Here is a 27,617-nt window from a genome sequence, read left to right as displayed (position 1 = left end):
TTATTGGAGGGTTTGGAAGATGCTGCTACACCTGCCTTGTTTTTCAGAGCTTCCTTTTAGCTGCAATTTTATTGGCATTGACCAGCACAGTTTATATTGAACCTACTTAAATGAAGGTTTAACAAATATGATACTTCTGAACAAAGTATTGCAGCAATTTTGAAAACCATGTCAGCCTTACATTTTAAAATATCTAAAACAGTTATCTGAAACTGCACTGATACTATTTGATTTGGGTTTGCTTCCTTTTATTCTGCAGTGGTTCCTCTTACAAGGTGGAAAAGATGCTAAAAGATAGTAATAGCCAAACAGTAAGGTTGTGTTTGGAAACTAAGAGCAGCAATTTGACTGCAGGAAGATCTGGGTTGAAAAAAAAAAGATCTGCTTTGTGTGAGATAAAACCCTTTCCCACCTCCTCCTTTCTTTCACTTCTCATGATCTCGCTGCTTGTGAGCACTCCAAGATGACTTAAGAATGTCCAATGATGCTAAAGACAACATTTCTGTTCCACAGATTCCATTCCATTTTCACAATGACCCTGAAGTGAGGATAACTCCAGGCCATGTACATAGGCAACCTTGAACTTCTGCTTTTCTTGTTGATGCTGATGGTAGACAACTCATTGACATATGGTAAGTATGTATGGAATACTATACATAAACAATTCTGTGTATATTTTTCTGATTAGAATGTAGTTTCCTATAAACTACGGTTTGTGCAGGCCAGTTGTTTTAATTTGACTACAAACAAATGCATTTTGTCAGCAAATATTTAACAGATTTTAACGAGCCAATGGATAAAAAAACAGTTTAGCTTTAAATTTGTGAAATGTGTAAAAACAGTAAATGTTTATATATTTTTTCAAAAATGCAAAAAATGTGTTTATTGCATTTTGTTTGTGTGTGTATACATATATGCACATGTATAAATACTACAAAAATTGAGATGATCAAACCAAACATGAAATATGTATTATGAAAAACATAGATTTAAGTTTTAAGTGCCCATTAATATTCATTGTGAGCGACCAGATGTGATGTTTTGCAGAACCCTAGTTTACACCTTCTTGCCAACATGTGGGAATTTGGAATAGAGCAGGGCTGTCAAACTCCTGGTTCGCAGGCTGGATGTGTCACACACTGGCCATGCCCTTGCCCTGTTTAGCAAATGGGGGAAAGCTCCGATACATCATGTGACACCCCTGTGATGACATGAGTTTGATACCCCTGGAATAGAGATTCAAAGGGAACAGTAGTACCATCTATGATTATTTCAATTTGCGTGGTTTTTAAAAATTTATTATGGTTGGCCCTAATCTTGACTTAGCCTGGAGATCGAAAAGTTCTTGAGAAAATTTGGGCCTGGTTGTAGAGCCAGATGATTGCGCTGGGATGAGATGTAAGTTGGAAATCAAGGAGGATCTAGGAAGGGATTTTTTTACATGACAAAATAATACTTAGTAGATTTTATCCCACTTTTTAATATATAATTCAAAGTGGAAAATATAACTTCTTCTTCCTACTCCCCCTCAAAAACAACCCTGTGAGGAGGGTTAGGCTCAGAATGAGTGCCTGGCCTCAAACTACCCAATCAGTTTTTGTGTCTAAGGCAAGACTGTAACTCACAATTTCCTAGTTGCTAGCAATGTTCCCTCTAATTTTTCCCTGATGTGGGCGGAAAAGTATAGTGTCTGAGCGGCAGTCCCTTTGGGACTGGGTGGCATAGAATAAATAAATAAATAAATAAATAAATAAATAAATAAATAAATAAATAAATAAATAAATAAATAAATAAATAAATAAATAAATAAATAAATAAATAAATAAATAAATAAATAAATAAATAAATAAATAAATAAATAAATAAATAAACAAACAAACAAATAAACAAATAAACAAATAAACAAACAAACAAACAAACAAACAAGGAAAAATTCCCTTCTTTTTTATTAAAAGAAATTAATAATAAAACAAAACCAAAATCTATTACTATTATTACTATCTTCTCCCCTTTTTCCATCCCTGTCTCCTGTCCCCTTGTGTGTGTGTGTGTGTATGTGAACTCTTGAACCATTTCCAATAACAGGTGAGGGCTATTGGAAATGGTTCAAGAGTTCACACACATCCACAAACACACGAGGCTGGGGTTTTTTTTCTCTCTGTTATTATTTGGGTGCTTTTTACCATATGCTTTAAATCAAGAGTCATTTCTTTCTTTCTCTCTCCCCCTCTTGGTCTCTCTCTTTTTCTAGCTTTCTCTCTCCCTCTCTTTTTATCTCACTCTGTCTATTGCTCTCTCTCTCTCTTTCTCTCTCTCTCACTCTTTCTCTCTTGTTTTCTTTTTCTCTCTCTCTTGCTTGCTTTCTCTCTCCTTCTATCTCTCTTGCTTTCTTTCTCTCTCTTGTTCTTTCTCTTGCTATCTCTCTCTCTCCCCTCCCTTTCTCTCTCTCTTTCTCACTTACTTTCTCTCTCCCTCTCTCTTTCCATCTTGCTCTGTCTATTGCTCTCTCTCTCTCAGCGAGGGGGCTGCAAGAGTGCTTTCTCTGAGCGCTTCGGGAACCCCTACCCAGCCTCTACTGCAGCCCCCTTGCTGAAAGCTCGGGATGAAAGCGCTCCCAGCGAAGGGGCTGTGAGAGGGGCAGGCATTCCCAAAGAGCACGGAGAAAACCCTCTCGCAGCCCCCTGGCTGGGAGCACAGATGAGGAGGAGGAGAAGCCACATCTGCCACCGCCATGGGAGAAGTTGAACCCCAATGCGGGAGGCGGAGAAAGCCGGAGAGGGGGTGGATCAGGTGGGCGGGGGCAGCGGCGAAAGGCCAGGGGCGGGAGGGGGCCGGAGGCACCGTGGGGAGGCGGGGGTGGCCGCGGCTCCCTTTCCTTCCACCCATGTCTACTGCCGGCACCTTCCCGCCCCCAACTCCAATGCCCGGCTCCTTGCACGCCCTTGGAAAAGGGTGCGTGGGGGGTTATTTTGGGGCACGCGCAAGTGCACGCAACTTACAGGAAACAGTGGTTGCTAGGCTAACACCTTAACCACTATACCAGTGGTTCCCAAAGTGGATGGTACCACCACCTGGGGGGCAGTGGGATACCTTAGGGGGCGCTAAGAGGCAAAGGAGTGGCAGGAGGCACTAAGAGTGGCCATGGTGTGACTTCTTACTTATTGAAGTTTAACAGCTCTATGTGTCTGTCGGCTTCTCTTTAGAGAAAAAAGGTTAGCAAAATACAGAAACTCTTCTTTCGAGGGTGAGCAATTAACAATTTCTCACAGCAATAAAAGTTTCTGTATTTTACAAGTTTTTTTCCCAGCCGACAAATACATGGAGCTGTCAGACGCCCATCTCACAGTGGGACACATTTTGGGAGTGACAGGTTGTAAGGAAGGAAGGAAGAGAGATGAAAAGAAGGAAGGTAGACAGACAAAAGAGAGAGGGAAGAAGAAAAAAGGAAAAAAGAAAAAAGAAAGAGGGAGAGAGGGAGGAAGACAGAAAGAAAGATGGTAGGGAGGTAGGAAGGAAGGAAGACAGAAGGAAGGAAGGGGAACAGAAAAAAAAGGAGGGAGGGAAGGGGAGGGAGGGAAGGAGAAAAAAAAGAAAGAAAAAGAAAGAAAGAAAGAGGGAGGGAGGGAGTAATAAGGTAGAAAGGAAGACGGAAAGAAAGAAAAAGATAGTAGGTAGGAAGAAAGTCAGACAGAAAGAAAAAAAAGAAAGAAGTGTTAAAGAAGAAAGGAAAAAAGAATAAAAGAAAGACTTATGAGCACAATTGAGCATTTTGGTTACTAAGTTAAGTGACTTTCATCACATTTTACAAGTTGGCCACGCCTCCTGGTCACCTGACCACCATGCTATGCCCACCTGAGGGGGTGGGGTCTGTGAGGGTAAGTTTGTAACACCAAGAAGAGGGTGGACTGAAATGGTTTGGGAACCACTGCACTATACCAAAGTGGGTCTTTTAAATGGTTGTTTTATTGGCATAGCAGCCTGCTTAGGTACTGGATATTTTAATATCAGCTTCTCTTGCTTTCCACATGGGTTTACACCCACCAGTCTGTCTTCATCTTTCCCATATGTACACACTGCTATCAGCCAGGCAATGTGGACCTCTAGATCTGGTTCTTGGGAAAAGATTAATTAATTTTAAAGGTTAATCTAGCATTGCTGGAGCTTGTGAGAACCTGGTCTCAAGCCAGCAGCAGAAATGAATTCTGATGGGGAAAGCAGACAAATATATTTACATTGTAGGAAATTGTGCTCAAAAATTTTTGAGAATCCCTGGCTTAGCCTACATATGAACAGAGGAATTGCTTCCCCTTAAAATATGGTTCTTCATGGGCTTCCACTTCTCCTTTAACTTCTGTTTTTCTTGTCCACATGAAAAGAACAAAGGTAAGTTGTTTCAAATGAGTTGACATGCTACATATGAGGAACTGAAATGGTAAAAGGGGAAGTTATAGTATAGATTTCTAAGTCCTGGAAAGGGAATATGATTTTACCCCTCGGTTCTTTCCAACTCATATTTGTCCCTTTCTAATATCCTTATTTGCAATACAAATTTAGACTCTTGTTCTTCCCCCTCCCCCAATTTACCCCCCCCCTTGGTGCAGGGTTTGTGCACCAATAAATTACATCTTCTTATTTTGATTATCTCTCATTCCACCACTGCCCTTACTCCAAAGTATTAAAATTAGAGTTATTGATATTATTATTATTATTATTATTATTATTAATAATAATAATAATAATAATATTAATATTATTATTATTTACTAGATTTGTATGCCGCCCCTCTTCAAAGACTCGGAGCAGCTCACAACAAGAAACAGTACAAATCTAATACATTAAAACAATTTATTTATTTTTATTTTATTTATTTATTAGATTTGTATTCCGCCCCTCTCCGCAGACCCTTAATACCTTTAAAAACCCTTAATATCAAAAACAATCATACATCTCATACAGATGATACATAAAATGGAAACGGCCCAAGGAATCAATTTCCCCATGCCTGATGACAGAGGTGGGTTTTGAGGAGTTTGTGAAAGGCAAGGAGGGTGGGGGCAGTCCTGATCTCCGGGGGGAGTTGATTCCAGAGGGTCGGGGCTGCCACAAAAAAGGCTCTTCCCCAGGTCCCACCAGATGACATTGTTTCGTCGACGGGACTCAGAGAGGGCCAACTCTGTGGGACCTAACCGGTCGCTGGGATTAGTGCGGCAGAAGGCAGTCCTGGAGATATTCTGGTCCAATGCCATGAAGAGCTTTATAGGTAATAACCAACACTTTGAATTGTGACCAGAAACTGATCAGCAACCAATGCAGACTGCGGAGTGTTGGTGTAACACGGGCATACCTGGCGAAGCCCATGATTGCTCTCGCAGCTGCATTCTGCACGATCTGAAGTTTCTGAACACTATTCAAAGGTAGCCCCATGTAGATAGCATTACAGTAGTCGAACCTCGAGGTGATGAGGGCATGAGTGACTGTGAACAGTGAGGCCTGGTCCAGGTACGGCCGCAACTGGTACACCAGGCGAACCTGGGCAAATGCCCCTCCTCGCCACAGCTGAAAGATGGTTCTCTAATGTAAGCTGTGGATCGAGGAGGATGCCCAAGTTGCGGACCCTCTCTTAGGGGGTCAGTAATTCCCCTCTCCCCGGGTAATGGACAGACAGATGGGATTGTCCTTGGAAGGCAAAACCCATAGCCACTCCGTCTTATCAGGGTTGAGTTTGAGTCTGTTGACACCCATCCAGACCCTAACAGCCTCAAGGCACCAGCACATCACTTCCACTGCTTCATTTACTGGACTTGGGGTGGAGATGTACAGCTGGGTATCATCAGTCTTCGGAGAGGGGCGGCATACAAATCCAAGTAATAAATAAATAAATAAATAAATCAGCATATTGATGATACCTCACCCCATGCCCCTGGATGATCTCACCCAGCGGTTTCATGTAGATATTGAATAGCAGGGGGGAGAGGACCAACCCCTGAGGCACCCCACAATGGAGAAACCTAGGGGTTGACCTCTGACCCCCCACTAACACCGACTGCGACTGTCTGGAGAGATAGGAGGAGAACCACTGAAGGACAGTGCCTCCCACTCCCAACCCCTCCAGCTGGCGCAGAAGGATACCATGGTCGATGGTATCAACGCCGCTGAGAGGTCAAGAAGTACCAGGACAGAGGATAAACCCCTGTCCCGGGCCCACCAGAGATCATCCATGGTTGACAGTTCTGTGAAAGTATGCACCCGTACTATAATCATACAAACCAGAGGTGGGTTCCAACTTACCTTGCTGCTGGTTTGTTCCCTCCCACACCGCATGAGCATGCGCTTCATGTGCGCACACATGTGCAGTAATGAAAAATATGGGAGGGAGAAAGCTGGGGGGGGGTGGTGACCGCAAGCACAGTGCCAGAACTCAGCTTCTGCACATGCTCAGAAGGAAAAAAAAATCAAACAAATTCAAAACTTTTTTTAAAAAAATGGCAGTGCTCACCGACTGGCACCAACCGATCTAGTTCTGTGACACCATCATAACATCACCAGTGGGTTGCTACTGGTTCAGGTGACCTAGGAGGAACCAGGAGGAGCACACCCCTCATACAAATGTAATACACCAGTAATTAGGTCCAAACAGAATTTGCCCTAGAATGGGCATAAAAAAGAACAAGAATCCAAATTGATAGTTTCCTAAACTATTTATATATTTATCAAAAAGTTTGTAAGCTTCTTTTGAAATGTCAAAAGAGAATTATTAGGCTTTTCCCTTGTAAATTTCAATTTACACATTTACACTTTTACACATCCAAAGAAATAACTCCCAAATCAAGAAATAACTCCCAAATCTGAATACATAAATTGCTTCTACTTTAAACCTACACTGTTTTTAGCCCAAATAAACCACCAAAAGTCCTATTTCACCAATTGTAACTTCTTTTTCTACATCTCCCAAAAGTTATATAAAAGTCAGGGGTCCCCAACTTCTGGACTGCGGCCTGTTACTGGTCCTTGAGCTGTTTGCAACCAGGCCATGAAAACAGCAAGCGAGTGCACATTCATCCTCACTTGTGTGAGCACTAGGCAAGCACTAGGCATGCTCCATTTGTGTCAGCACTGGCGGGTGTATGTACAGAGCCTTCTCTGTGGCAGCCCCAACCCTCTGAAACCAGCTCCCCCCAGAGATTAGAACTGCCCCCACCCTCCTCGCCTTTCGTAAACTCCTTAAAACCCACCTCTGCCGTCAGGCATGGGGGAATTGAAACATCTCCCCCAGGCCTATACAGTTTATGTATGGTATGTTTATGTGTATGTTTGCTTTTAATAATGGGGTTTTAGTGTTTCTCTTAAATTATTATATTTGTTATATATTGTTTATTATTGTTGTGAGCCACCCCGAGTCTACAGAGAGGGGCGGCATACAAATCTAATAAATAAAAATAAACATAAACATAAATAAATGTTGCTCATGCAAATAGAGCTGTATGTGCTTGCTGGCCACTCTCATGGAACCATCCTGTCCCCCTCTCCAATTCACAAAACTAGGAATGTTGGGGAACTCTGCTATAAGGCACTGATGTGTTTCACTTCTCAAACTTCAGACACCTGGTTTTAGTTCAGCCTTCAAGTGTTTGCAATGACTTTTTAATCATTTCTGCTCTTTTCAGTAACAGCTACACGATCAGCTTTTGGGCTTTATTTAGCAAAGCGGCTTTCAAAGTCAAACAGGAGGATAAAGAAAAGGAATTATTTTACTTGCCTCTCATGTTGAAAAATAGAACTTAAATTAGTTGTTCGGGTTTTTTAACAAGCAAACTTTTCCATTGTTATTTTAGAGGTGGTAAGTAATAATAACTGAGATTCTTAAGCTGGAATAGGCCTGGGCTTTTGCTGGAGAGACGGAGTAACGACACGGACACAAGAGCTGGATTTAAATTGGGTCATTTTTATTAACATAAAATTTGCATAATTTATTCAAATACTTTGCATAAATTAGCATAATCAACTATGACCCGGAACTGGACCTGCAGGGTCAAACAACTACTTCCGGGGCGGAAATGACGTTGTGCCATCAAAACATTCCTGGGCAACTCATGGGCGTATCTCGATGCAAGTCCAGGTGAGGGCCAGGCCGTCACCTGCGACCCTGCCATGCTGTGCATGAGGGGGGTCCCACCGGCTAACCGGAATCCGGGAATTAAAGGTGCAGGACCCAAAGACAGGTTCCCCCCAGCTGCTCAGGCAGAAACTCCCTCCATGAGCTTGCAGAGAACCTGTCAATCATCCCCAAAGATGCCCAAGGGAGAACGCGCGGTTGCTAAACCACCCCAGTTTTCCGCCCCTAACCTGCCTACCCAAATGACCAAAGGTAAGCCAATTAACCTAATAAAAGCAAGCACCCCCTAACCGCACATCCATCACCCCAGTGTGGAATGGGCGAAAAAACAGCTCTGCTAAGAGGCAGAACTGCAAAAAATTCCCATTCGGCCCCCTAAGGGCGACCCCTAAGCACCATAGTTCCCTCTAAGCTGAGCAGTGAGCAGTGGCTCACTTAAAAACCATCATCAACTCAGAGTTTTTCAAACCTGCCCAGAAGCCGAGAGGGAAAGAGTGAGAGGGAATGAGTGCCACCCAGTCCTGAAGGGACTGCCGCTCAGACACTATACTTTTCCGCCCACCCCCCAAAAAAATTAGAGGGAACACTGCTAAGCACACTGCGAAATAGTGGAGGGCGGGCGGGTGTCTGCAAGCTAACAGCAATCCGGGCGAAAAGGAAGAGCCCCGGGCCTGCTCGCCCTTATATAGGGCAAGCAGGCCCCGCCCGGACCAATCAGGGCCTGGCCAATCAGGCCCTGATCTCCCGAGCGAAGTCTCGCATCGCGAGACTTCGCCCGGGATCCAAAATGGCGGCCGCCATGAGGGACCGTGTCTCCCGGTCCCTCCAGCAAAGCCTGCCTGCCGGGTAAGTCCGGCGCTGCCCTTGCTGGAGAGACGGAGTAACGACACGGACACAAGAGCTGGATTTAAATTGGGTCATTTTTATTAACATAAAATTTGCATAATTTATTCAAATACTTTGCATAAATTAGCATAATCAACTATGACCCGGAACTGGACCTGCAGGGTCAAACAACTACTTCCGGGGCGGAAATGACGTTGTGCCATCAAAACATTCCTGGGCAACTCATGGGCGTATCTCGATGCAAGTCCAGGTGAGGGCCAGGCCGTCACCTGCGACCCTGCCATGCTGTGCATGAGGGGGGTCCCACCGGCTAACCGGAATCCGGGAATTAAAGGTGCAGGACCCAAAGACAGGTTCCCCCCAGCTGCTCAGGCAGAAACTCCCTCCATGAGCTTGCAGAGAACCTGTCAATCATCCCCAAAGATGCCCAAGGGAGAACGCGCGGTTGCTAAACCACCCCAGTTTTCCGCCCCTAACCTGCCACAGGAGTGGGGGTCAGATCTCTATCTTGGCCCCCCGACTCCCCCCTCTAGCTGCGCCAGCTCACGCAGAGACCGCTGCAGGTCCTGTAAGAAAATGGCGTTCCCCTGCTCAGACAGGTGAACGCCATCATCACGGTAAAGCCATGGCCGGTCTATTGATATAAGGGGATGGGGTACTACCACTCCACCCAATTCCCTAACCGTTTTACCCATAGCCCTATTCACCCGTCGCCTAGCCCGGTGAATGGCCCTAAGGGAAGAGGCGTCCCTCCACACAAGCCTAGGTAATATTTCTGACCACACCACTTGCGTGGTGGGCCATACCTCACGAAGCCTTCGCAGGTCTTCGCGTGCCTGGATGATCAGCGCCAGGCCTCCCAGTATGCACAGGTCATTGCCACCTAAGTGCAATACCAGCCACCTGGGTGCGGCCACAGGACGCTGCCCACCCAGACCCCTTTGGGGACGACTCCAGGAGCCGCCCCCCATATTGCCGGGCGCAGCCACAGAATGCTGACCGCCCAGCAACGCCGGTAGGAGACCCTCCCACCGCATACCTCTCCGGCCCATCCAGGCAACCTTGACCCACTGCCCCAGGGACAGCTGGGTCCCGATGGCGCTCCTGGCTGTCGCGCGGCCGGCCCAGAAAATCATGCTGTGGCCACACAGCAGCGCCATCGGTTTCGTGTTAGCCTGGGGACCTGCAAGAGGACACACACACACAGAGAGGTTACCTAGCCTAAGCCCTGCCTAGGATCCTCAGCGGGCCTAACATAACCCAAATATGCCGCTGACCGCCAGCGGCCGATCTCCCGAATCCGATGGGCCGGGAAACCAGAGAGTGCCGCGCTAGTGGCGGCTCCGATACGGAATGAATGCGTTCCGTAACCGGAGGGATCCATGCCCACCTGGGCCATCGCCCTGGATACTAACGCCCAAAATTGGAAACGGGTCAAAGGGGTGCCGTCCCAATGCCTAAACAGGTACCCCTGACCTGACCCCCGCAAACCACAATACAGCTGTAGGGCGGCCACCGGACACACTGACTGGTCGGTGGCCGCACTAAGTTGGATGGTAACCCCTCTGCGCAGCTGATCCGTCTTAGACCGCCTTACTACAAGGGACACCCCCCCTTGTCTAAAGGCCAGATCAGCATACTGGAAGGCTCGGAGCGAAGTGTCAGCCTGAGAAGAAGCCATGGCCTCGCTGACCCGTAGGGCCCCAAAAAACATGACACAAGCCGCTGCCCTAAAAAGACGGGCCTCGTACAATGAGGAACACAGACTGTCAAAAACCACGTTGATTAAAGACAGCTGCTCCACCGTCAGAGCCTGACGAGTGTCACCAGGGGCCCCCGCTTGCTCCCTAAGCCAGCCCTCCAGCATCTTCCGGATGCGAAAGTCACCCGAAAGATCTGCAAACCCCCCCGCCTTGGACAGAAAGGCGAGGCCGGCTAACCGGGACCGGATTGTCCTAACTGACAGGCCACGCTGCCTAAGTTGGACGCAAAACTCGGCCAAATGCTCTACAGGGACAGGCCAACTAAGCTGGTAACCCCTGCCCTGCCTAAACTCCCCAAACTCCTTACCTGCACGCTGGTATGCCCTGAGGGTGCCGGGCGCTACAGACAAGGAGATTGCCCGGGATGCCTCGCCTCTCCACCACTCTGGATCCCTCCCAGACTCCAGAGGTGGCTGGGGAACGCTTCTGGCAATTCTCGGGCCCACGGGGCCAGGGTCCGAAACCTGGACAACTGACCACGGGACAAGGCATCAGCAACCCCGTTATCTAACCCGGGGACATGCTTAGCCAAAAACAATGCGTTTAGAGACAAGGACCTGTGCACAAAATGGCGGACAAGCCGCATGACCCTGTCGCTCTTCGAGGACAGGGCATTCACCACATGGACAACCGCTAGGTTGTCACACCAAAAGTGCACGGTCTTGTCCCTAAACTGCTCCCCCCAAAGCTCTAAGGCCACTATTAAGGGGAAGAGCTCCAAGAACGTCAGGTCCTTAACCAACGAAGAGGCACTCCATTCCGGAGGCCATGCCGACCAGCACCACTGGTCACCTAACACTACCCCGAAACCACAAGTCCCCGCAGCATCAGAGCAGAGCTGCAACTCAGCTTCCAAAAGAAGCTCGTGCCGCCAGAAAGACAGACCATTGAACCTGACCAAGAAATCCCGCCACACACCGAGGTCAGCCCTGACCCCAGCGCAGAGGCGGGTACGCTGATGGGGCAAACGGAGCCCCTTCATCGCGTCATACAACCTCCTGGAAAAAGCCCTACCAGGAACCACTACCCGACAGGCAAAATTAAGAATGCCTGCCAATTCCTGAAGCTGCCGTAGGGTCACCTTCCGGCAGCCCAGCACCTCATCAAGCTTACGCTTGATCTTAACCAACTTCTCTAGGGGCAATCTGGAAGATTGCTCCTCTGAGTCCAATTCAATACCCAGAAAGGTAATCCTGGTGGCGGGGCCTTCGGTCTTCTCAGAGGCTAAAGGCACCCCTAATTGAGCACAAAGGGCTTCGAAGTCCCGCATCAGAGCGAAACATTGCTCCGAATGCGCAGGCCCCGCCAACAGGAAATCATCAAGGTAGTGAACGACAGTACCCAGACCACTTTGTCTCCTGAGCGCCCACTCCAAGAAGGTGCTAAAACTCTCAAAAAGAGAGCACGAGACAGAGCAACCCATGGGCAAAGCTCTGTCCACGTAATAACCCCCCTCGAAATGGAAGCCCAACAGCTCAAAGTCGTCTGGGTGTATGGGGAGGAGCCGGAATGCCGACTTAATGTCGCATTTACCCATAAGGGCTCCCACCCCACACTTCCTAACCATAGTCACGGCTGCGTCGAAGGACGCATACCGGACTGAACACAGCTCGTCAGGAATGAAATCATTCACTGACTCCCCTTTTGGAAAAGACAAATGGTGAATCAACCTAAATTCACCACTCGCCTTTTTGGGGACCACACCTAAGGGAGACACTCGAAGATTCGGGAAGGGCGGTTCCGGGAAAGGCCCGAGCACTCTGCCCTCAGCCACCTCCTTCCGAATCTTCTCCCTAACAATGTCTTCATGACCAACAACCGACCTAAGGTTGTCAGACATGAAGGCCCTCCTAACCCCCAGGTAAGGGATCCTGAATCCCTCCGAAAAACCTAGCAAGAGAGCGGCCGCTCTCGAGCGAGGGTGGTAGTCACCCAACCAACCCTCAAGCACCCTTAAATTAATTGGGCTGGGCCCCTTTTCCCCCAGCAGCTGGGGGAGGCTTTGGGGGACCCGAGCCTTTCTTTTCAATCCCCTTCTTGGGGCGGGGGCACACGGCTGTGGAATGGTTCCCCCCACAACTCCCGCAGGCGTGCCGAAACCTGCAAATGGGACGGAAACACGCCCCCTTTGCAGCGAATTCGTGACAAACCAAAGAGGCCCCTTTTCCAACGGCACCCGCCACGGCCTTGGCCGGCGCGGGCGTCGCGGGCTCCTCTTCCATAAAGTGACCACTATCGGTCCTATCACAGCCCTCCTTCCCTGACATATGCGTGGCCTGGAACCACAGGTCCGGAACCACCATATCCCAAGGCAAGTAGGGGTCATGGGCAATACGCATCCTGAACCCCTTGTCGTAATGCCGCCATATGGTGCCCCCATATTCAAAATGGGCCCTCGCTATAAGGTCGATGTACTTCAGCAAGGCAGCGGCCCTACCCGGCTGCCTCTGAATTACCACCGACGCAAAGGTCAGAAAGGCGTACAGCCACGAGCTGAAGCACTTTGTGACCTTTGTTTTCTTGACCTTCTCCCCAGGGACCACCTCCTTGTCCTGTTTAGGGACCTCCCTGTTTAAAATGGAGAACAGATCAACATACTCCCCCCGCCAGATTGCCTCCTTAACTGACGGGTGAAGATGGTACCCTAAAGGCGTCGCGGGCAACCCACAAGGGATGGCCCCAGGCTTGATGCTGGCGAACGGGTCCCACACCGTGGTGGCCCCCGATCCCAGCACCCCAAGCCCCGGTGGATACATAAAAGGAACCGGTGGCATAATAGCCGTTGGAGGGGGGATCCAACCCCCCACCCCCGCCCCGGTTGGGACCGGTACCCCAGGCGCCCCCACCGGCGGAGCCGGCGGGGCCCAGACCTGTCCACAAGTGCCTGCAGCAGTCCCCATGAAGCTGTTGCCACCCCCCAATGTGGGCGAGATGAACCCGGGACCCTGCACGGGAAGGAGCGGAGATGTGCCTACGTGTGGTGCAACCTCACCTGCCCCGTAAGGGGTAGAAGCCATCCACGGTGGGCCCATCCTTGTTGGGCCCTGGAATGATGACCACTGCCCCGACTGGGCCATCTGCCCGGTGTGGGCCGTCTGCCCGGTGTGGGCCATCTGCCCGGTGTGGGCCATCTGCGCGGTGGGGGCCACTTGCCCTTCCGGGGTTGACTCCTCTTCGGGGTCAGCACCCCACGCTGCAGTGGCGGTCGAGGGAAGCCCCTCAGGGCCTGCACCCGACCGCCACCTCTCCAATTCGTCGAGCCGCTCCAAGACCCTAGACCAGGAGAGAGAAGGAGACATCTCGGGTTGAGGGACCGTGGGTATAAACCCCCCCCCCCCCGCTGGGACCCCCCCCAGGGGGCCCTCTGCCGCAGCCCGAGCCCGGGCAGACGGCCTGGCAGCCCTCCTAGGCCGCACCACTGGATGGGTAGGGAGGGCCTGCGCTTGCCTCCTCTTAGGGGCCATCACCTGAACTGGAGTCTATTTTTAAACCAAGAAAAGGAAAGAGGGCGTGACCACACCCCCCAAAGCACCCTGCACCCCCTTAAGCAAGGCCTGCCTCAGGCAGCAGGCCTCAGCAGTGCAGGCCTCCCAGGAGGCAGATCCACCCCCCTCCCAATGGGCAGCAAGGCCCACCACCCAGGCCTTTATACCCAGGCCAAGGCCCCAGCGAACAACCGCGGGCCCACGAGGCCACCAGAGGCGGCACCCCCCACAACACTCAAATAAACAATGAGGCTCCAAACCGGAGCGGAGCCCAGCCGATGCTGGCTCCGCTGTGAGGCTAACAGGCTTTCCGCAGGACTGCAGGCCACAAAATGGCGCCTCGCACGAGGTCGCCAACAAAATGGCCGCCGCAAGCAGACGAACGAACGTCTGCAAGCTAACAGCAATCCGGGCGAAAAGGAAGAGCCCCGGGCCTGCTCGCCCTTATATAGGGCAAGCAGGCCCCGCCCGGACCAATCAGGGCCTGGCCAATCAGGCCCTGATCTCCCGAGCGAAGTCTCGCATCGCGAGACTTCGCCCGGGATCCAAAATGGCGGCCGCCATGAGGACCGTGTCTCCCGGTCCCTCCAGCAAAGCCTGCCTGCCGGGTAAGTCCGGCGCTGCCCTTCTTAATGTCTGTGAGAGCTGGGGACTTTATATTTATTTGTTGCTATTGGGTTCCTATATAATATAAGGGAACAGAAGCTTCATTAGATGTTCTAATGATGGAGAATTTGATTTATCTGTCAAGCACTGTTCTGTCAAGGACTGTTCCTACCTAGCTTTCTGTTTCTGACCACCCAGCAATGGTAGCACTTTCTATTGTGAATGAACAAGTGATCCCAAAAGCCAATACAAACCCTATTACAACTTTGCATAATTCTTAATATTTTCACTGGTCACTGAAGTCAGAAGTTTATTATCATCATGTTCAAAAGCCTATTTGTTCCTGACATTTAAAAAAGACTTACCCAAAAAAAATAACTTGTGGAAAAAAAAAAATCCCCCCACAAAAAGTGATAAAAGATGTCTGTTAGATATTGCATACATTGCTACTACTGAGATACATACGTTATTGAAAATATAATTTGCATCTTCTTTCTCTCTCAGATTCTGAGGATGATAACTGCACCATTATTACTATTGAAAGAGGTACAAAATACTATAGCAATCTTGGTGACTCAGCTATGCTAGAATGCCCGGTGACCTACTGCATCCAGAAACCTGAAATGAATTGGTATAAGTTGAACAAGAACAAAGATAAGTTCCATTTGTTGAAACCTGAAAAAGAACACTCCATTTCATGGATTGATGAAAAGACATTTGTTTTAAATTTTAAATCCGTTCATAAAAATAACAGCGGGCAATATCGTTGTGAAGCCAAAGTGAGAAAAAATAAACTTGCGAGTCATGTTGTAGAATTAATTGTTCAAGGTAAGTTTTCAGGCAATATTTATCCAGTTTATCATTTAAAACTCTCCCTCTCCAATCTTGATACAACATAGTTCAAAATAATGCCTTAGGACAAATTATGAAGCTGGGAAGAGCCGGGCACTAAAATATTAATAATTCATTCAATCTGCTGATATTACCAACTAATGACTCTTTTTTGTGGTCATTTTGCTCAAAAAATCAACCTCATCATCAACAATATGATTATCTATGCTATATTAAAAACAAACCTTATATTAAACATTTTTTTAAAAATCTACATTTTCATTTTGAATAAGTGATGAATGTAGTTAACAGACCAGATAAGGGTAATAAATTTAAGCTTAAAATAAAACCAATGACTGCCCCCACCCTCCTTGCCTTTTGTAAGCTCCTTAAAACCCACCTCTGTCCTCAGGCATGGGGGAATTGAGATATTCCCTTCCCACTAGGCTTACAAAATTTATGCATGGTATGTTTGTATGTATGATTGGTTTCTTAAATTGGGGTTTTTAAACTACTTTTAATATTAGATTTGTTTATATTGTTTTTTACTGTTGTTAGCCGCCTCGAGTCTACGTAGAGGGGCGGCATACAAATCTAATTAATAAATAAATAAAATAAACAAATCTACTCTTGGAACAAGATGTTCAGGGAATACAAATTTATTCTGTTGAGGGCGAGATCATGTTCTGATTCACTATTTAGGTATAGGCTTGAACGTGAATATCCAGCTTTTTAGATTGCCAAATCTGAATTCACACAATTGAAAAGTAGTAGAGTACTATGTCTGTTCCCTAATATGTTAGTTCTGACCAGTGAAGGGCTGCAAAAACTTTTATGACCACATTGTAGGTGTGGCTTATTTTGTGGGTGTGGCTTGCCAGACATATGACCAGGTGGGAGTGGCTTGACGATCATGAGGCCGGGGGATGGCTTAAAGCTCATGTGACTGGTTTAAAGGTGGCCAACATGACATCACTCACCTCAAAGGTTTGGGTTAGGGTGCCCCGCCTCTCCTTGCCTCAAAAAGATATAATTTCCATATCTATGTTTAAATAGTATATTTAATATATAATGTTCTACTGAACATTCAAAATATACTATTTAATTCCATGTGTACATACATATTACACACAGGCACACAAAAATATATATTATCTACTATATAAACTGTATGTGTATGTACACATACACACACACATGCACAGCTCTTGTAAAATTATACACATTCAACCTCATCACCTCTACTGGTTCTGCATACGTGACCCAAATTTTTACCGGTTCTGTGTACCTGACCGTACCCTTGGAGCCCATCACTGGTTCTGACTAATAAATCTTCCAATTACATAATTTTGAACCCTAATGTGAACTACCTTTGAAAGTTATCCAGAGACTTCAGTCTGCTTTCAAGCAGTTTGGAGGAATAACTATATCTTATAAAATGTTGCTCAGTTTAGGAGCAGATTACTTGAAAAAGTTCATTTTTTTCATAGCATCCTTCATGAGTTTTGTTAAATTATCTGGATGATTAAACTTTTCCAATGTCAGGCCTTAGCATTTGTCACTAACATGAGAAAGGATTTTTCTAGTAATTGCTCTCTTGTTTTGGAACTGCTTTGCAACGCAGAACAAATTTGTTGTTGTAATAGCAGTCAAAATTATATTTACTGAGTTTAATTTAAGGGCTAATTTGCTGTTTTCCATCTTTCAACAATGACACCCTCTCTCTCTCTCCCTCCCTTTCTCTCCCTGTCCCCCCCCACATGTGTGTGTGTGTGTAGCTATTGTTCCTTCGAGCCAGTATTGACTTCTCTTGGCTGCCTGGATAAGTCTCTGCTGTTTTCTTTGCAACAGTTTGGAAAGAGTTTGCCATTTCCTTCTTCAGGATTGACAGAGAGTGACCACCCCAAGGTCACCAAATAGTCTTTGTGTCTATAGGGCCAGATCACGGAACCACTCATGGAACCACAGTTTCCAGCTTAGTCTTTTAACCACTACATCAAACTAGTTCTCCTATCCCCAAATGTTTGTGTTATTTAGTAAGAAACAACAATGTTTCAGTTCCTTATGTTCAATTTTCAAATTGCTTCCCTGATTGAATTCAGTATTTTAGTTTTTCCCTTCAAGACTAAAGGCTTGGGCATTAAAGTATGGTATATGGCAGGGAACGTTTAACCTTTTTGGCACTGATGGCTAAAACTGGAGAGCACGCATGCACCCGCTGGAGCACCAGAACCCAGAAGAGAGCAGCTGGCCAGTGTTCATGTGTGCTGCAGCCAGCTACTCTTCACGTTCCCTTGCATGCATGTGCAGTAAGCAACCTTTAGGGGTCCTGCATGCGCATGCACGCCAGACAGCTGGCCTTTGTGTGAAAACCAACTGCCCAGCGTGTATGCTTGTGCTGGAACCAGAAAGAGAACAGCTGGCTAACACACATGTACATGATGGAATCTGGAAGAGCAGCTGGCGATAGCATGCATTCCCACAAAGGGGGATTTGCATGCCACCTCTGGCCATCACTGGTATATAGCATCATAAATCATGGCGGTGCAGTAATACTGCAGGCGGTACTTGCAGTACTGAAGTGTAGTATTGCAGGCTACTTCTGCTGTCTGCTGGCTGCTTGCAATTTGGAAGTTCTAATCTCACCAGGTTTAAGGTTGACACAGCCTTCCATCCTTCCAAAGTGGGTAGAATGAGGACCCAAGTTGTTGGGGCAATATGCAATATGCCGACTCTGTAAACTGCTTAGAGCAGACCTGGGCAAAGTGCAGCCCCAAGGGCCGGATGCGGCCCACCTACTGTCTGTGACTGGCCCATGTAGGTAGAAAGGAAGGAAGGAAGGAAGGAAGGAAGGAAGGAAGGAAGGAAGGAAGGAAGGAAGGAAGGAGAAATGGAGGGAATAATGAAGGAAGTGGTGGGCAATTAATTTATAATTATAATATATAATATAATATAATATAATATAATAAACATAATATAACATAATTAACATAATATAATACAATATAATACAATACAATATAATATAATATAATAAACATAATATAACAATTAACATAATATAATACAATACAATATAATATAATATAATTAATATAATATAATATAATTTATAATTATAATTTATAATTATAATATAATTAACTCAGTTCTACCCAATGATATACAGTATTGGGTAGAATTGAGTTAATTATATTAATCCGGCCCTCTAAAACCATCCCAATTTCTCATGCGGCCCCATGGCAAAATTAATTGCCCAACCCTGACTTAGAGAGAGCTGTAAAGCTCTGTAAAGTCGTATAGGTCTAAGTGTTATTGCTATATCAGTGATAATTCCCCATGTTCATAGACTATAATAAGTCTTAAAAAGTTACAGTAATAAGCATAATGGCTGTATTCACATAGTATTGAACATCAGAGCAATGAAGGGCCACTCGTCTTACCTCCTACCGGTATGCCCTCCAAAGCCATCATGTTTGCACGCACACCCATCGGGCACCCACCCACCTGTCGGTGTGAGATTTGGCTTCTGCGCATGCACAGCATGAGTGAGGACCTGCTTGTAAGCATGATTTCAGCAATTTTGCTGGTATTTTTGCTCCTGCACATGTGCAGAAGCAAAAAATAGGCAAAAATCACCGAAATCTCACTTGCACAAGCATCCTCAGGCGAGATTTCACTTGCTGCACATGCACAGAAGCCAAATCCCATGCAGGGGTGCAGGGGGTGCATCAGAAACGCGCAGTTGAGTACAATCCTGGAATTTTCTGCCAGGATGGAGCACCTGACTGCACCCGCTGCTACCCACCACTGCATCAGAGCCAAACAAACAGATTGCAAATTGGCCCAAGATGTAAATCTGGTGGTTTATAGTCTGGTGTTCCAAAGGTGCTTTTTCAAAAAGCAACTAGACTTTGTTTTTCCTTGAAAATGTTTTGCTTCTTATCCAGTTCTGAAGAATTGAAAAAGCTTATTGGGTGAGAAGGAAAACATCTTCAAAGAAAAACAAAGTCCCCAATTGTCTTTTGAAAAAGCACCTTTGGTACACTAGAATACAAACCAATCAGATTTACATCTTATGGCAATTTGCAGTGTGTTTGTTTGGTAACAGTAATTGTGAAAACTGAACTGGGTCAGGGAAATTGAGAGTTATTAACAACTTTGGAGACTTCTTCTCACACAGGAAATAATGCTGGTAAATAGGAATGCTTATAAAACCTCATCCCCAACACTAAGACCTTTGCTGACACATTTTCTTTCAACCTGCAATTTATTCCTTCACATAACTTTTCTTACTTTTTAGATTGATTGATACTATTATGTCTACAGTGCATCCTGGAACTCCTTTGAATTAAGCAGCAACAAAGCGCCTTTATTAAAAACCATGCTGCAATTGCTTTAAGTGTTAATGAAATTTTAAATGCACTGTCTGTATAGATCACAGTAACTCATCAATGTTTATAAGTGCTACAAATACTACAGAAGATCAGAAACCTCCTGAAAAGAACAAGATGTTGATTATGATTTATTCCATATCATCCCTTGGTACTCTGTTCCTCATTGCTGGCTGCTTTGGATGGATGTATTTTACAAGGAAGCATCAAGGTATGTTATATAAGTAATTTCATTGTTTCAATCTTCAATTGGTTCTATAATCAGAAATTTTCCAGTCTCTGCCTTTTGCTTTCAAGTAATCTTTTAAATTATTTTATATACTTTTGGAAGTGTTAATTAGGCTACCAAGTTTGATGCTTATGGAACGCTTAACTAAAGGTTGTTTATTTCAATTATTAATGAAGAGAATGAAGAGAGAAGGACATTTTTGAATATTTGAAATAAATAACCCTTATTTCGGGAATAGTTTTGATTTACTTTAAAAGACACTGAGATATTTTCTTTATGAGAACATTTATTTATGAACAATGTATGATTATTTTAACAACATCTTGTCTTTTTCTTCTCAGTAAAAAACTCCCAGAAAGTTAAAAAAACCCAAAGTGGAAATAACAGGGTATGTTTGTTATGAACATGTCTTTATTTTTTTTATTATTCTCATCTTTCTTTATATGTGCTATTGCAGATGTAGCTAAATAACATTTTTTAAATAACAGAGATATCAGCAGGAAAACCAGCCTTTTGTTCATTAGTCTTAGGATGCTGATGAATCGGAGGAAAAGAAAAATGAATCACCTACATTGAAATATTTCATGAAATATGACACTTTCCTGTCTCACCTCCAAATATTTAATACACAGGATCATGTTTTTCCTCTTCTCTTATCGTCCTTTCAATGTAGGCCAGGTTGGGAAATAGACTTCACAAGAAAATATGATTTTACTTTATTGTTATAGGCTACAACTAACAGAATCTTGGACATCAAAAAGTTATCTTAAGTTTCTTTTTTCACACACTCTTCATTTTTTGGTTTTAATTCATATTTTACTAACTTCCACATTCTTTCTCCTCTCCCTGTAGTTCTTGCTTTCTGGCTTGATCTCTTAACCATTAGAACAAACTGGTTATTCATAGAATAATAGAGTTGGAAGGGACCTTGAGGGTCCTGAAGGTCCCTTCCAACCCCCTGCTCAAGCAGGAGATCTTATACCATTGTCTAAAATTATTCAGATAAATTAATCTCTTTTTGAAAACTTCCAGTGGTAGAGCATCCGCAACATCTGATGGCAAGTTCATTTGGTTGATTGTTCTCATCATTACAAAATATCTCCTTAGTTTTAGATTAATTCTGTCTTAGTTTTCCTTAGTTCTAGCTTAGTTCTGTCTACTTCTCCATAAGATAGATAGATAGGTAGATAGGTAGATAGGTAGATAGGTAGATAGGTAGATAGGTAGATAGGTAGATAGGTAGATAGGTAGATAGGTAGATAGGTAGATAGGTAGATAGGTAGATAGGTAGAGTTGGGGCCCATCCGTGTCCTACACAGCTGATCATGGATTCTGAGGATTGAGAGATGGGTGTAGGTTGGTATCCTAGGCCAGTGTACTTGGCACCCAGGTCTGATAGCGAGAAGGTCAGAGAGGATGTGGGGTCAGAGGCTGAAAGCCAACCAGGTCATGTGGCACCCCCAGAGGTAAACATGAGTGATTCAGGAGAAGAGGAAGAGTATCTTCTTGATGCCAGAGTACGCAGAAGTATCAGAAGGCATGAGTGGCTGAGCAAGAGGAGGACTCTGCCTGAATAGATCTCTAGAACACTTCACCACGCCTTTTGGCTATTTAAGGGTGAGCCTCGTGATGAGCCAGTGCACAGGTCAACTTTCTAATGTATCAGATGGATGTTTGGATCTGGCTCTTGGACTATTTATGTTGAATTACAAAGTTAGAAAGTGGGATTTTTGTCTCTGGTTTTCCTGCCAACTCAAAGTGAGTCATGTTAATGGTTGATCAAAGAGAAGTATTTAGGGAGGTGATTTACTGATTGAGAGTCTAATAACAAGCTGAGACAGAATGGAATTATTTCTTGCTTTGCTGATGTATTTTAAACATTTTTAAACCTCCCTACTACTATTAGAATTACATGCTTAAATCTTAAATCTAAATACATGTGTATGGACCTATTTCTTGAGGAGCTCGTCAGTGAGACGGAAGAGAGAGAGAGAATGAAAATAAAGACTTTACTTCCAAAATGTTACCATTTGTACAATGATAGATTTTTCCATTCATGCATGGTTTAAGATGATTCAGCCTTTGAGTCAATAGTTTACTAAATATGATCTTTCTAATGATTTATAACATTCCATCAGTGCACATTACATCACAATGAACTGCATAAATGGATTTGCACAATAGAGTGTTTGCAATTTCACTATTAGCAGGGGTGGGCTGCTGCCTGGATCGGGAGGGGGGGGAACGCAGTGGGATAGTAAAAATGGAGCTCCACCCAAGATCACCCAATTTGCACTGAAAGATTAGATTAGATTAGATTAGATTTATTGGATTTATATGCCACCCCTCTCCGCAAACTCGGGGCGGCTCACAACAAAGTAAAAACAATACATAATAACAAATCCAATACCCACCAATCCAATTACAATGTTAAGCTAAAAAATTCATAAAACAACAACCCCAGAATATTAAAAAAACAAGCACACAATCAATCTAACACCAAAACAACATGGGCAAGGGGGAGATATTTCAGTTCCCCCATGCCTGACGGCAGAGGTGGGTTTTAAGGAGTTTGCGAAAGGCAGGGAGGGTGGGGGCAATCCTAATCTCAGGGGGGAGCTGGTTCCAGAGGGTCGGAGTGGCCACAGAGAAGGCTCTTCTCCTGGGTCCCGCCAGACGACATTGTTTAGTCGACGGGACCTGGAGAAGGCCAACTCTGTGCGGCAGAAGGCGGTCCCGGAGATATTCTGGTCCGGTGCCATGAAGGGCTTTATAGGTCATAACCAACACTTTGAATTGTGACCAGAAACTGATCGGCAACCAATGCAGACTGAGGAGTGTTGGAGTGATATGGGCATACTTAGAGAAGCCCATAATTGCTCTCGCAGCTGCATTCTGCACGATGTTGAAAGAAAATGCAGGGTATCCTTCACAAGCCACACCCACAGTGTGATAGTAAAAAATTTGGTAGCCCTTCACTGGCTATTAGGAAAATGGATAATGATGTCAGAATGAAAGAATAAGAGAATAGCAGTTTTCTATTTTCATACATTCCCTTAGTAGTATGTTCAATTCTATAGAAATGTTGTTCTTGATTTTATAAAGTGTTTAAAATTAACATCATATTTGACAATTGAATTGTTTGGTAATTGCTCTTTTGTTTGCTGACAACTAACTATACTTATCTATTATATTCTCTATTTTGTCTTATTGTGATGTTTGCTGATAAATGCTCTAAGAACACTCAACCCTGCAATGATAACACGACTCACGTCTCAGATGAAGATTCCATGCCTTGCTTGCTTCAAGTTCTCAATGGGAATCAAGACAATTACCAGAAGGCATCTAGGACCAGTCTACGTTCCATGAAGTTCAATGAAGGTTTACCAAGATATAAAGAGGACTCAGTTATTTATGCAACAGTAAGCCATAGGGAACTTTTACAGAGAACAAAGCCCCCTGAAGAAACTGAATTGACAGAATATGCCATTATTAGACTGAAGAACTAATGGAGGACATAATTTTTTGTTTTATGTTCTCTAGTATGGCTTAGCAAATTTATACAGACTGTTTCTATTTGGAACATTCTTCTGGGGGAAAAATATTGTTTATTTACCAAATAATGCATAGTTAAATTACATTTTCAATGCAAATGTTCTCTCTATTAACATGTGGCTATCTGATGTACATCTGTATAACCAGACATTTACTGACTCAGCAATTGGGATTCCTGTTGTCCTATTTCAAAGCACATACGACGGTCGCCCAGAAAGTAATGCACCACATTTTTTTTCTTCAACAATTATTTATTGAACACAATTAAACTTACAAACAAGAAAGATGTGTGTGCTTTCTTTTATGTTTGCGTGTTTTTATGTGTTTTGTTTTAAACAAAAAAAAAATAAAAAAGAAACTTACACATAAGAAAAAATTATGTTTCTTCTATGCTCCCTATTTTTCCATGTAATCTCTGTCCCGTTCTATGGCCTTCCTCCAGTGAGACACAAGGGCATTTATGCCCTGTCAGTACCACTCCTTGTTTTGGTCACGAAGCCATTTATGCACTGTAATGGCCTCACCCTCTGTGCCCAGCAACTAACCGTACTTCTATCGACTGCAGATTCTCCATAAACTGTGCACAAACATTTGTGAATATTCCCAACACTCTTTCTCCACAGTGAGAAATTCAATGACGACACACTGCTTGTAACATACATCACTTACAGATGCCATTTTGAGAACACTGCTGCAGCTACGCTATCTGTCTGAAGAAATGCAAAATTTACACACACACTTCTGACAATTCAAATAATATATATCTAAAGTTTTGCATTTGTACTGTAGTCTGAGAAAAGAAATTGTAGTGCATTACTTTCTGGGCAACCCTTGTATCTGTCATGCTTGAGACTTTTCCCATAGAATTTAATTGGGATGTTTTTTTGCAGAGTAAGTCTCTAGGTCTTTCTCCAACTCTGTAACTCACTTCTCCACATTTGCCCAGGGTCAAAAACTGCCACGGACCTTATAAACCTTGGTGATAACCAATCCGCTGTGAGATTCTTTTTCTGTCGTCTCCTCATGATTAATGGTTTTGTAGATACTCTTAGTCTGTCTTCTCAGTTGGGACCTATATAGCTTGAAAGAACCTTCTGGTATACTTTCTGGTGGTATACCTCCAGCATAGCTTTCAACCTTAGCAGAACACTTGGCGAGAGACTGCCCACATGAAATATTTTATATATACAGTGGTACCTCATCATACGAACTTAATTGGTTCCAGGAGGAGGTTCGTAAGGTGAAAAGTTCGTAAGATGAAACAATGTTTCCCATAGGAATCAATGTAAAAGCAAATAATGCGTGCAAATCCTTCAGGAAAATCCCAAACTTTAGAAGGGAGGCGAACAGAGGGCAGGGAGGAGCAGCTAAAGGGGGCGGGTGGAAGAAGCAAGACTAGGCTAAAGGGTGAGTGGGAAGGAAGAAAGGCAAGGGGGGCACCCCTCCCTTTTCTTTCTTCAAAATACACCATTTCAGTGCCTTTGCAAGCACGTTGTTCTCTGCAAAATCTTTCCTCCAAGCTGCCCCTCCCTTTTCTTTCTTCAAAAAAGGGGGGGAAAGAAACCCCTTCATCCCAGCAGCAGCTGCTTGGGTTCGTAAGGTGAAAATAGTTTGGAAGAAGAGGCAAAAAAATCTTAAACACCGGGTTCGTATCTTGAAAAGTTCGGGCCCTCATTTTACCAATCCCAGAAGGATGAAAGATTGAATCACCTTGAGCCAGTTAGAATTAAACTCCTGGCAGTGAGCAGTGATTTGTTGCATTCTAACCTCTATACCTATCTTTGCAAAGTGGCAGTATTCGCCTATTACAGAGTATATGGTAATTTTGAAGATCTTTATAAAAATATAAGTCACAAACTAATTGCTATTTCCATATATATCGCTATTAATTTGTGACTTAACATTTTTATTATAAACATAGAAGATTGATGACAGAAAAAGATCTCATGATCGATCCAGTCTGCCCTTATACTATTTCTTGTATTTTATCTTAGGATGGATATATGTTTAACCCAGGCATGTTTAAATTCAGTTACTGTGGATTTATCAACCATGTCTGCTGGAAGTTTGTTCCAAGCATCTACTACTCTGCTACTCTGAATATTAATATCTTTGAAGTAGAAACCTTGATATAATCTATAGTATAATCTATAGTACATCTGGTAAACATACTTTCTTCCCTACAGTGTACAAAGGATATTAAAAATATAGACGTTTGTGACTTCAGCCATTTTGGTTTTTAATTCATTCCTCACTTCATTAGACATAAGGTCCTTAATTTAAAAAAAAAAATTGATTCTTTCTTATCAGATCCATGATGTTATTGATTTCATGAGCAGTTTGTTACTGAGCTGTTCCCCCCCCCAGAAGATATAGATGGATGCTTTATCTGTATTCTATAAAAATTAGAAATAGATATGGATTGCTTAACAAAAATCAATGAGTTGTCTGAAGAATTAAAACTTTTTTCTATTAATTTTTACTGCATTTTAAATTCTTTGTGTGAAACTCAACAACTAACTGGTGTTGCAGAAACTATTCTAATGTGATCTTCCCAAAAATATAATTTATTAAATAACCAGGGATAGACAAACTATGGCTTAATGTAATATGCAATTTCTGATTATTCAGATATATTAAAGTCAGGTGAGATTCTCCATTATAACTATGCTTTTACTGTTGTTTTCCATGATGTCCTGATGTAGCTTTGATGGCTAAAAGGAACTAGTGATGGAGGCCACATGCTTTCTCTGATTACCATCTGCTAAGAACAACTGGAGGAAATGTCTAACTCCAGCTTTAGGTTTCCAGAGATAAAATTGGCCATACATAGCAAGCAGGAATGCTGGCCTAGATGGATATTTAATCTATTTAATGTGGCATTTTTATATCTCTGATGATTAATTAAATCAGCATTTTTATTTTCCAAGTCCATGTTCAAAGCAATTGGCCCCACAAATTCTAGGAAGTGACTGGGTGTGATACATTTCTTACTCATAAAACCTACTAATTTTGAAGCAGGAAGTAGATGTGACTATTTAAAAAGTGAGTCTGAAAATAAGTAGCACTTATGCCAAGTTCATTACTCCTAAAATATGATGTTGGTTAATATTCGTCTAATGATAGTAAGGTCATCAGATTTATTTGGACAGAAGGATTATAGTCTGTCTCTTGCTACTTTTAAAGGCAATCAGTATTTATTTATTTTTATTTATTACTTAGATTTGTATGCCGCCCCTCTCCGAAGACTCGGGGCGGCTCACAACATGTAGAAACAAATCATAAGCAATCAGACAAATTTAAAATATTTAAATATTTAAAAACCCCAAATGCTAACAGACACACACACAGACATACCATGCATAAATTAAACGTGCCCAGGGGGAGATGTTTCAGTTCCCCCATGCCTGACGGCAAAGGTGGGTTTTAAGGAGTTTACGGAAGGCAGGAAGAGTAGGGGCAGTTCTAATCTCCGGGGGGAGTTGGTTCCAGAGGGCCGGTGCCGCCACAGAGAAGGCTCTTCCCCTGGGGCCCGCCAACCGACATTGTTTAGTTGACGGGACCCGGAGAAGGCCCACTCTGCAGAAGTAAAATAAAATGTTAAATAGCACATATACGGAGAGGGGCGGCATACAAATCAAATAAATAAATAAACAAATAAATAAATAAATGGCTTTGCTAAAGAATACAGTCTAACCGAAAGAACAAGAACAATAATTGAATGAATTACTCTCTCTTAGAATTGAAAAAATGTAATTCAAAGAAAAACAGGAAACATCATCAAAAACAGACACA

At 44.0% G+C, this 27,617-nt stretch overlaps 1 protein-coding gene across 2 annotated transcripts; it reads left to right on the top strand.

Moving 5' to 3' along the window:
• Nucleotides 1-513: 513 nt before the first annotated feature.
• Nucleotides 514-24,812, top strand: BTLA (B and T lymphocyte associated). Of its 2 annotated transcripts, none has more exons than XM_070751733.1 (5): nt 514-632; nt 15,318-15,641; nt 20,082-20,249; nt 20,609-20,655; nt 23,507-24,812. In XM_070751733.1, the coding sequence occupies exons 1-5, from the start codon at nt 563-565 to the stop codon at nt 23,774-23,776; spliced, it is 879 nt and encodes a 292-aa protein (XP_070607834.1). In that variant the 5' UTR covers nt 514-562; the 3' UTR covers nt 23,777-24,812. The 2 variants fall into 2 exon arrangements, with proteins under 2 accessions (XP_070607834.1, XP_070607835.1); XM_070751734.1 differs by lacking the exon at nt 514-632 and adding an exon at nt 7,545-7,837 and having other exon boundaries at nt 23,507-24,180.
• The last annotated feature ends 2,805 nt before the right edge of the window (nt 24,813-27,617 follow it).

Source organism: Erythrolamprus reginae, chromosome 4 (genome assembly GCF_031021105.1).
Source record: "Erythrolamprus reginae isolate rEryReg1 chromosome 4, rEryReg1.hap1, whole genome shotgun sequence".
NCBI lineage: Eukaryota > Metazoa > Chordata > Lepidosauria > Squamata > Dipsadidae > Erythrolamprus > Erythrolamprus reginae.
The sequence above is the reverse complement of the archived record's forward strand: the minus strand, read 5'-3'. Positions and strand labels throughout refer to the sequence as shown.